At 45.4% G+C, this 10,783-nt stretch overlaps 1 protein-coding gene across 1 annotated transcript in view; it reads left to right on the forward strand.

The window, feature by feature from the left end:
- LOC112256275 (phospholipid-transporting ATPase ABCA1-like) overlaps nt 1-10,608 on the forward strand; it is a 44,722-nt gene extending 34,114 nt beyond the window's left edge. Inside the window, exons 21-37 of the mRNA XM_042325659.1 lie at nt 63-340; nt 1,417-1,713; nt 1,840-2,090; nt 2,346-2,911; nt 3,072-3,356; nt 3,513-3,651; nt 3,764-4,008; nt 4,160-4,337; nt 4,884-5,144; nt 5,284-5,407; nt 5,503-5,816; nt 5,936-6,042; nt 6,148-6,424; nt 6,994-7,097; nt 7,858-7,950; nt 8,523-8,766; nt 8,945-10,608. Coding sequence (XP_042181593.1) covers nt 63-340; nt 1,417-1,713; nt 1,840-2,090; nt 2,346-2,911; nt 3,072-3,356; nt 3,513-3,651; nt 3,764-4,008; nt 4,160-4,337; nt 4,884-5,144; nt 5,284-5,407; nt 5,503-5,816; nt 5,936-6,042; nt 6,148-6,424; nt 6,994-7,097; nt 7,858-7,950; nt 8,523-8,766; nt 8,945-9,100 — 3,919 coding nt within the window. The 3' untranslated portion in view covers nt 9,101-10,608. The remainder of the gene's footprint in view (nt 1-62; nt 341-1,416; nt 1,714-1,839; nt 2,091-2,345; nt 2,912-3,071; nt 3,357-3,512; nt 3,652-3,763; nt 4,009-4,159; nt 4,338-4,883; nt 5,145-5,283; nt 5,408-5,502; nt 5,817-5,935; nt 6,043-6,147; nt 6,425-6,993; nt 7,098-7,857; nt 7,951-8,522; nt 8,767-8,944) is intronic.
- Nucleotides 10,609-10,783: the final 175 nt, after the last annotated feature.

A 10,783-nucleotide genomic window follows, 5' to 3' on the forward strand; every position in this document is an offset into this window, starting at 1 on the left:
GTAAATAGTTACATTGTTTTCTTATGAGTAGTTGTTGTGTGGTTGTTTTGGGCTTTGACCAGGCTGACCGTCGAGGAGCACATCTGGTTTTACGCTCGTCTGAAGGGTCTATCTGAGGAACAGGTGAAGTCTGAGATTGAACAGATCCTGATAGACACTGGCCTGCTGCACAAACGCACTTCCAAGACCAGCACACTGTCCGGAGGGATGCAGAGGAAGCTCTCTGTGGCTCTGGCCTTCGTCGGGGGGTCAAAGGTTGTGATTCTGGACGAGCCCACCGCTGGGGTCGACCCCTACGCCCGCCGGGGCATCTGGGACCTCCTGCTCCATTATCGTCAAGGTAAAAACTAAATCCTTACCTATTTTTAGCATCTATGCTTAACTTCTTGACGCTACCCATCCCTTAAGCGGGATAATTGTCATCAGCAACTGCTGAATAGCATAGCGCCACAGTCAAATAATATTACTAAAAAATATTAATATTCATGAAATCACAAGTGCAATATTGCAAAACACAGTTTAGCCTTTTGTTAATCCACCTGTCGCCTCAGATTTTGAAATGATGCTTTACAGCGAAAGCAATCCAAGCGTTTGTAAGTTTATCGATAGCATAACAAAACATTATGTGCACTAAGCATTAAGTAGCTAGGTCCACGAAAATCAGAAAAGCAATCAAATGAATCGTTTACCTTTGATGAGGTAAACGAGACTCCCAGTTACACAACAAATGTTCATTTTGTTCCATAAAGATTATTTTTATATCCAAATACCTCCGTTTGTTTGTCGCGTTATGTTCAGAAATCCACAAGAGAGGTCACGACAACGCAGACGAAAATTCCAAATAATATCCATAATGTCCACAGAAACATGTCAAACGTTTTTTATAATCAATCCTCAGGTTGTTTTTAAAATATATCGATAATATATCAACCGTGAGTGTAGGTTTTTCAATAGGACCGGGAGAAACAATAGCCGCTTTACTCTGTTGCGCAAAACTCACTCTGAGAGCCCCCACCTATCCACTTATGCAATGTGATCTTTCTCGCTCATTTTTCAAAATAAAAGCCTGAAACTATGTCTAAAGACTGTTGACACCGTAGGGAAGCCATAGAAAAAAAGGAATGATTGGATTTTCCTCAGGTTTTCGCCAGCAATATCAGTTCTGTTATACTCACAGACAATATTTTGACAGTTTTGGAAACTTTAGAGTGTTTTCTATCATAATCTGACAATTATATGCATATTCTAGTTTCTGGGGCTGAGAAACAGGCCGTTTCAAATGGGTACGTTTTTTAGCCAAAAACGAAAATACTGCCCCCTACACGCAAAAGGTTAAGAAACGTCTGAAGATATGAAACCATTTAGCTGTTAGGGGAGTTCTGTGTGGTAACTGACTGTTTCCCTCCTCCTCTCTAGGTCGTACCATCATCCTCTCCACCCACCACATGGATGAGGCCGACATATTGGGCGACCGCATCGCCATAATCTCCCATGGCAAGCTTTGCTGCGTGGGCTCCTCCCTCTTCCTGAAGAACCAGCTAGGTACAGGCTACTATCTGACCCTGGTCAAGAAGGGCCCAGAACCTTCCCTCAGCTCCTTCCACAACTCCTCCAGCACCGTCTCCTTCACTAAGAAGGAGGAAGATTGTCCCTCTGAGAGCAGCTCTGACGCAGGCCTTGGCAGCGAACACGAGAGCGAAGCGGCCACCATCGGTAAGCATTTGACACATCGTCGCCATAATCCTATGGCAAAGAAAATAAGCCATTGCAATACAGCATGGTATGTTGTCATATGAATGACCTTTTGTTTATGACACTCAACCTTTGTGCAACCCATAGAAACTGCCCCGGCTGCATCCATCTGTGAAAGTGCCTTCGTGGCCCCCGACGTCTCCCTGATCTCCAGCCTGATCTTCAAGCATGTCCCAGCCGCCCGCATGGTGGAAGACCTGGGCCACGAGCTCACTTACATACTGCCCTATGGCGCAGCCAAGGACGGAGCCTTCGTGGAGCTCTTCAAGGACATGGACGACCGTCTCCCCGACCTAGGCATCTCCAGCTATGGCGTCTCCGACACCACCCTGGAAGAGGTACTGGAATTGATTGTTGAATAGATTGTGTGTTGGATTTACATAGTGTGCTTTTCCTGAAAGGGCGTAACATTTTAGAAGTAGCCAAAAAAAAACGCCGCCCACAACCAATACATGTTTTACCCACAACATAGTTTTCAAAGTAGCCCAATATGTCAGGAAAATAGAGAACATGGCAACCCTGGCTGTGAGCCTATGGGGTATAGTGTGTTTTATTCCTTTTTTTATATATATATATATATCTTGTCCTTGTAGATTTTCCTGAAAGTGGCAGAGGACAATGGAGTTGACACTGAACTCCCCTCTGACGGTACCCTCCCCATGCCCAGACGTCGCATACATCATGCTTTTGGTGGAGGAAATGCCTTTGGTGGAGACCACCACAGCTGCCTTAGACCCCAGATAGATGACGACAACAATGAACATAACGACTCGGACGCATACCCAGAATCCAGAGAGACAGACTTCCTGAACGGCTCGGACGGTAAAGGCTCCTACCAGGTGAAAGGCTGGAGTCTGACGAGGCAGCAGTTTGTCGCCTTGATATGGAAGAGGTTCCTGTATGCTCAACGCTCCAGAAAAGGTTTCTTTGCTCAGATTGTGCTCCCTGCTGTGTTTGTTTGCGTCGCCCTGGTCTTCAGTCTAATCGTCCCGCCCTTTGGAAAATACCCCAGTCTGGAGCTGCAGCCGTGGATGTACGAAGAACAGTCCCTCTTCATCAGTGATGACGCCCCTGAAGATGCCAACACACAGCGGTTATTAAGTGCCCTCACCGAAGGCCCTGGGTTTGGAACGCGTTGCATGGAAGGACAGCCTATAACGTGAGTCTCAATATGTCGGGGTTTCATAAAAGAGCTATTTGTTAGTTTCCATTCGCACCATTTCTCCTGTCTTTAAGGAAATAAATATGACGAATAGGGACATATTTCCAATGTTCTTTTGGAGATAAGGACTCTCAATCTCTCTCTCCCTCTCTCTCAGTGACACTCACTGTACGATGGGCGACGAGGACTGGACCATACCAGAGGTTCCGGAGAGCCTTCTGGAACTGTTCCGCATGGGCAACTGGACCATGGAGGAGCCGTCCCCCACATGCGCCTGCAGCTGCGACGGCCGCAAAAAAATGCTCCCTGAGTGTCCTACTGGAGCCGGAGGACTGCCACCACCCCAGATGAAGATCAGCGAGACAGACACCCTGCAAAACCTGACTGGCAGAAACATCTCTGACTACCTAGTAAAGACCTATGCAGAGATCATCGGGAAAAGGTAGAACTTTCCTGTATTTCATGTCTTTTATCTCTCTTATAACAGTGTTATGACATAGCACGCACAATAGCAATATGAGTTGTACGAGTCTTTTTGTATACCTGTCCAGCCTAAATTTGACGTTCACTAATAATGCTTCATTTGATTTTTCCACAGTTTGAACAACAAGATCTTTGTGAATGAATTTAGGTACGGCGGCTTCTCATTGGGCGCCAGGAGCACTCAGGTCCTCCCCCCAGCTGGCGAGGTTGATGACGCTATCGCTCGAGTGAGAAAGATTTTCGAGTTGGAGAAGGTTAGACTTCCATTCATTCATTCATTCATTCATTCCCACATTCATAGAACCTCGGTTTCTGCCACTGAACACAACATCACTGCCACCAATCTAAACCATTCTTTATCTTCAGGGTGCTGCCGCAGACCGATTCCTGGAGAGCTTGTCTAGCTTCATCAATGGTCTGGACACCAAGAACAATGTCAAGATTTGGTTCAACAACAAGGGGTGGCACAGCATGGGAGCCTTTCTTAACGTGATGAACAACGGCATCCTGCGCGCCAACCTGCCCCCTGGCCAGGACCCCAGCAAGTTTGGCATTCGCACCTTCAACCACCCGCTCAACCTCACCAAGGAGCAGCTGTCCCAGGTGGCACTGTAAGTACCCACGCCATGGGCATCTTGGAACAATGACATCACTGAAGTCATTTACCTAGTTAATGTAAATGACCTAGTAGAATGTGGAGTTTGAAAAAGTGTGCCTAACACAATATACTCACCTTTCTGTGTCCACCTAACCCCCCCGTAGGATGACCACCTCAGTGGACGTGCTGGTGTCCATCTGCGTGATCTTCGCCATGTCCTTCGTCCCAGCCAGCTTCGTAGTCTTCCTCATCCAGGAGAGAGTGAGCAAGGCCAAGCACATGCAGTTCATCAGCGGCGTGCAGCCCCTGCTCTACTGGACGGCCAACTTCATCTGGGATATGGTGAGAACGCAGTGTTAACCTTTCTATGAGCTTACAATATAAATGCCAACGCAAAAGGTACTGTTTACTTGAATTCTAGTCCTGTCAGCACGGTGTAATAGCAGTTGACATACTTTGTGTTTTTCTTCCTCTCTCTCAGTCCACTCAAACGTTTCTTCTTTATTTGAGGCGGCAGGTAGCCTAGTGGTTAGAGCGTTGGGCCAGTAACCTAAAAGTTGCTAGAACGAATCCCCGAGCTGACAAGGTAGAAATCTGTCATTCTGCCCCTGAACAAGGCAGTTAACCCACTGTTCCTAGGCCGTCATTGTAAATAAGAATTTGATCTTTACTGACTTTCCTAGTTAAATCGAAGGTTAAATAAAAAAATATTTCCCATGGGCTTCTCCCGAGTGCCTGGAATACAACTTAAGCCCCTTACAATAGCGGACATTTTGAGTGTTTCTTTTGAGCATTTAGCAGCTGTTTTCTACTACTGTTAAAGCGCTACATGAACATCATTTGTTTTATTGATTGACTGCTAACCTTGTCATCTCGTTTGTGTTGCAGTGTAACTACATCGTCCCGGCGACACTCGTCATCATCATCTTTGTCTGCTTCCAACAAAAAGCCTACGTGTCGTCCACCAACCTGCCAGTGCTGGCCCTGCTGCTGCTCCTCTATGGCTGGTCTATCACTCCTCTGATGTACCCGGCTTCATTCTTCTTTAAGATCCCCAGCACGGCCTACGTGGTGCTCACCTCCGTCAACATCCTCATCGGCATCAACGGCAGCATCTCCACCTTTGTCATGGAGCTCTTTGGAAACAACGTAAGTGACACCACACATTTCCTGCAGAACGTGGTATGCTCATCCTAACCATATTGTAAAAATATATATATATAATTTGTTAATAATCCATTTACCTGGTGACAGAAAGGGTTAAATATTCCTCCTCTTCCCTCTTCAGGAGGTTGGAGGTATCAATGACATCCTGAAGAACGTTTTGCTGATATTTCCTCACTTCTGTTTGGGTCGAGGCCTCATCGACATGGTGAAGAACCAGGCCATGGCCGACGCTCTGGAAAGATTCGGTAAGAACTGCATTTCCCATAACCCATTTCTCTATCCAATTCAACGTAGAGGTGTCTTTTGAACATTTCTCTAAACACACTCCTTCTGGACACAGGTGAGAACCGCTTCCGATCCCCTCTGGAATGGGACATGGTGGGCAAGAACCTGTTTGCCATGGCCGTGGAAGGAGTGGTCTTCTTCATCATCACCGTCCTCATCCAGTACCGCTTCTGCATCAAGCCCATTAACCTGCACACCAAGCTCCCTCCGGTAGGCGAGGAGGACGAGGACGTGGCCAGAGAGAGGCAGAGGATCGTCAACGGACTGGGACACGGAGACATCCTGGAGCTCCGACAGCTCACCAAGGTCTACAAGAGGAAGCAGAAGCCGGCGGTGGACCGCCTGTGTGTGGGCATCCCTCCTGGAGAGGTAAGATTACATCATTTCATCTAGTAAGTAGTAAGTGCACAATGTAATGACATGCCATCTCTTTCAAGCTCATTCTGTATATTTGAACACTGATATTAACTCTCTGTCTTCTCGCTCAGTGCTTTGGGCTCTTGGGTGTGAACGGAGCTGGAAAGACCACCACTTTCAAAATGCTGACAGGAGACTCCATAGTCACCAGTGGAGAGGCTTTCCTGGCCGGAAAAAGGTGAAGCAGCCATTTTGTGCCAGAGAGCTCACCCGAGGTATTACAGTAGAGAGGTTCAGCAGTGAGTCTAAACATGAGACTAACTGACTTATTTTGATTTGGCAGTATACTGCGGGAGATAGATGAGGTGCACCAGAACATGGGCTACTGCCCTCAGTTTGACGCCATCAATGACCTGCTGACAGGAAGAGAGCACCTGGAGTTCTACGCCGTCCTGCGCGGCGTGCCCGAGAAGGAAGTGTGCGAAGTTGCCGAATGGGGCATCCGTAAGCTGGGCCTAGTAAAGTATGTGGATAAGGCAGCGGGAAGCTACAGCGGAGGAAACATGAGGAAACTCTCCACCGCCATGGCCCTGATAGGAGGACCACCCGTCGTGTTCCTGGTACGCACTATGTCCCAGCACACACACACACACACACACACACACACAAACTGTAAACATCAACACATGGTGTTACTAACACAAAGTGATCAGACCCGTTGCATCAGCTTGGCAGTGACCTCAATGTGAAATATCAAGGGGCCTCTAAATCGGATGACTGGTGTTTAATTGTTCTCCCTGTGGGGATTGCAGCTGCAAGGGTTGTGTAACGAGGGTTAGATTATAATTCTCCCGCCTGCACGCCACAGTCCTCTCAAAGGGTTCCTGGAAAATTGCATGTTTTTGTTTTGCTCCTATTGGGCTGCAGAGAGATCAGCTGTTGATTTTGTTTCAAACTGAGAGAAGGATAAATGGAGAGGCAGAGACAGAACCAGAGCAATAGACATCGAGAGAAAGGAAAGTGAGACAGAAACAAACCAAGAGAGAAAGTAAGAGCTTAGCATTTCTCATCTCATAATTCAGCACTAGCAGGGCCAAGATGCCTTGCTTCCCCCTGCTGCTGGTCTTCTCTGTGTGTTTCCTGCTCAACCTGTGGGCCAACCTCAACCTGGCTGTGCTCTTTGTGACAGGACGAGCCCACCACTGGGATGGACCCCAAAGCACGCAGGGCCTTATGGAACTGCATCCACAGCGTCATCAAGGAGGGACGCTCCGTGGTGCTCACCTCGCACAGGTAACCAGAAACACCTTAAAACCTCAGCCATGCTAGGCTAAAAGCTAGCTGCTATACTTTGAAATGCATGGTTGTTGTTGCTGTTGATTGGTTGGCAACATAGCTTATGTATGAGTATAGACTGCGGTTAGTCAAACCTCATTTAGCACCATGTAGCCCAGGGATGGGCAACTTTGATGGGGTGGGGACCACAGCAATATCTGAACTCATCAGGAGGGGCCGTTGTTGCTTGCGTGTCTGCATACCCACACACCCCTCCCCCTGCCCACACTGCGAGCAAAACATTTAAGTGGCCCCCTCTCTTGACAGCAGAGAGAAATGTATTCAAGTTTAGTTAGCTGGCCGTTAAACTAATTTAGCAATCTAAAAAATTTAAGCTGACAAGGGCTAAGTGACTATCAGTAACTGACATAACAGGAGAGAAACTGCTGATGCACAACCACATTTCTAAATTGCACCTTGTGTATCCTACTATTCTAACTCTCAACAGTAAGTTGAGACCCCGACTGAGTTGCAAAATTGATCCGAGGGCCATGCAGGCCCCCAGTTGCCAATCCCTGATGTAGCCTATTGGCTTGTACTACGTAGCTTACATGGTTTAAAGTATTGCTTATCCATTTACTGTGCATGCTTTTGACATGAATAGCTTTCTGAGTGTTCTGCTACTGACATAGTCCAACCTTTGCAGGGATGTGGTTCATAGTTCAGCAGTTCCTTTACACGGTATCTAATGTCGGTGTCTGCCATTTTGTGTCTTCAGTATGGAGGAATGTGAGGCCCTGTGCACCAGAATGGCCATTATGGTCAATGGCAGGTTCCGCTGCTTGGGGAGCGTTCAGCACTTAAAGAACAGGTAAGATGACAAATCCTTTCACTGGTACATATAAAGCAAGTCAATACCTACAAAGTTGTGGCGGCTTTCAATAAATTGGCACAAATTATCCATTGATAATACAACGGGAGGGTCTAATCCTGAATGCTGATTGGTTATAATCGAGTTCCAGCTGGTGTCTATTCCACAATTTACCACCAGCTAACTCTATGACGTTATGTAGTCTCTCTTGTCGCGATATGTATTTTGCCCTATATTTATTTATATTTATCTTTTTATCTCAGCCCCCGTTCCCACAGGAGGCCTTTTGGTAGGCCGTCATCGTAAATAAGAATTTATTCTTAACTGACTTGCCAAGTGAAATAAAGTTTATATAAAATGTAAATAGATGCCTATTTACTCTGTTCCAACTGACTGTGCATTCTACTGTCTTATCAGCCTAGCAATTTATAAACTTGATCTCCACTATAAAAAGCATCTAGACATTATCGACTTCGTCTCTGGCCTAACAACACCCGTGCCAATATATCCTCCAAACACAGACCTCTCGGGCATTATCACTTAATTATCTTGTTTTGTTTTTACCTCACCAGGTTCGGAGACGGCTACACCATCATTCTGCGTGTGGCTGGGCCGGACCCTGACCTGCCGCCGGTGATGAAGTTCATTGAGAGTAAGCTGCCTGGCAGCACCCTGAAGGAGAAGCACAGGAACATGCTGCAGTACCAGCTGTCCTCCTCACTCACCTCCCTGGCACACATCTTCAGCATCCTGGCCAAGAACAAGGACCTTCTTCGGATAGAGGACTACTCCGTGTCGCAGACCACACTGGACCAGGTAAGACGCCATCCACCACTGACTAAAGGCTTTGTGGTCAAAACGTATTTTTGTTGAAGTTTGATTACTTGTGGATTACAGCACCATGCATTTGCATCTTTCTGTATGTTCTCCGATTAGTAGACCGGATTGGAATGTACAGTGATGACAGCTGACACACTCGTCTCTTCTCTACCAGGTTTTTGTGAACTTTGCCAAGGACCAGAGTGACGATTACCACTCAAAAGACAATTCAGTAAAGCGCAAAGAGGCGGTGGTGGACACTACCCCGCTCAGCTCACGGCAGGCTGAAGAGAAGCTAGCCGAGGAGAGGCTAAAGGAGAGCTTGGTGTGAGCGGACGGACACCATCTTCCACCCACAACTGGAACTTAAACCCACAAACAGTGTTGGACTGAATTTGCTTCTCTGTATTATTACAGTAGTGTTTTAATACTTGTTTTAATTCTTCAGCCAGAGGTGTTGCTCTCGTAAGGGCCTGGCTGGAAAGCTCAATGCAAGTCAATGCAAAGTTTCTCACTCGCGCTGAAGCGATTTGGGGCCCAAGAGGGCCCCTCACGATAGTCATTAAGGAGAAAGAAAGAGTATTAAACTTGAATAACTGCCATAATTGTATCATGTGCTTCAGCAGATGTTAGGCTGTGGCGGTGTATATTTTTGTGGAAACTGCGATGTTTTCTTATTTGTGTAATTCCAACTGGTTTCTTCCAATGAAAATTCAGGGTCTGTTTCTTTCTGTTTTGTGCTCCAAGACCAGAATTACATGATGAAGAAACCCAACCATTCCCATGGCCAATCTGAATTCCTTATGTTTAAATTTGTTTTTAAAGATGTACCTTTTTATTTATATATGTAAATTGATCATGAATATATAAACTATATATATTTTTTTTAATTAGGTTTGGCTGAGTCCATTGTGGCATTACTGTAATCATGAATGTTTTTCCTTCTAGTTCAGTAGTTTACTATGTAGTGGACTTAGCCATTTTGAAACACACCAATCAGAGACTATGTACACTTTCCAATGTATACTATGCAAAGTACTGTACCAGTTTTTTTTTTAAAGGAAACAATAGATTTTATAGCTTTTTTTAAAGAAAATGAAAATATTTGTTTTGGTGTTGACTATCAGTTTGCAATGAATACCTCAACATACATACCACAGTGCCCTGACAGACAAATCAACTGTTTGAAGGACTATTTTCACCACCTAACCACTAGCAGAGAACAGAAACATCCCCCTCAATGGGTTGACAATAGTAAATTAAATAACATGATAATGCCTACTGTAAGGTGGCAGGAAGCCTAGCGGTTAAGAGCATAGGGGCCAGTAACCGAAAGGTTGCTGGTTTGAATCCCAGAGCCAACTGGGTGAAAAATCTGTCTGTGCCCTTAAGGAAGGCAAGAGCGTCTGCAAAATGTAAATTGATTTTTCAAAGCTGACAGTGCCGAGTCAATTTTGAATTTCTGTCATAAAGTGTAACATGTGAGCTTGTCCTGTGTCTGCAAAGACTGGTGCAGTCAAGTGCCATTTATTGTGAAATTAATAAGTGAAGAACCACTTCACTTATTAAAAAAAAAAGTCTCAGTATTTCGAAACACAAAGCTTGCCTGAAATGAGGCCAGTTTGACATTCCAAGCACTTTATTTGTAGTGTTAATTGGATAATTGTTTTGCACTGGAATTTCCACAGACTATGTATACAATCGTTTATTGTTCTACCAAGACAATTTCTTTATTTAATAGCCGTTTACGTTTTTAATGTATTGAGAAAAGGCTGTGGGAATATCTGTAACTCGCTCTGTACAATACTTATTTACACAATAAAACTGAACAAATCTTTATCTTGTGTCAACATGGCTGTAAAGTTATTGTACTCCGAAGGTTAGCAATGCTAAAAAGTACATGTAAAATCCCATAGAGAATGATAACTAAATGCTAACGAGCGCGTTGCGAAAATTTTATACAGTCTCTGACCTAAAGTATTTGCAGGACAGACATCCCAGATCATAAAGTTAT

This window comes from Oncorhynchus tshawytscha, linkage group LG08 (genome assembly GCF_018296145.1).
Source record: "Oncorhynchus tshawytscha isolate Ot180627B linkage group LG08, Otsh_v2.0, whole genome shotgun sequence".
Taxonomy (NCBI): Eukaryota; Metazoa; Chordata; class Actinopteri; order Salmoniformes; family Salmonidae; genus Oncorhynchus; species Oncorhynchus tshawytscha.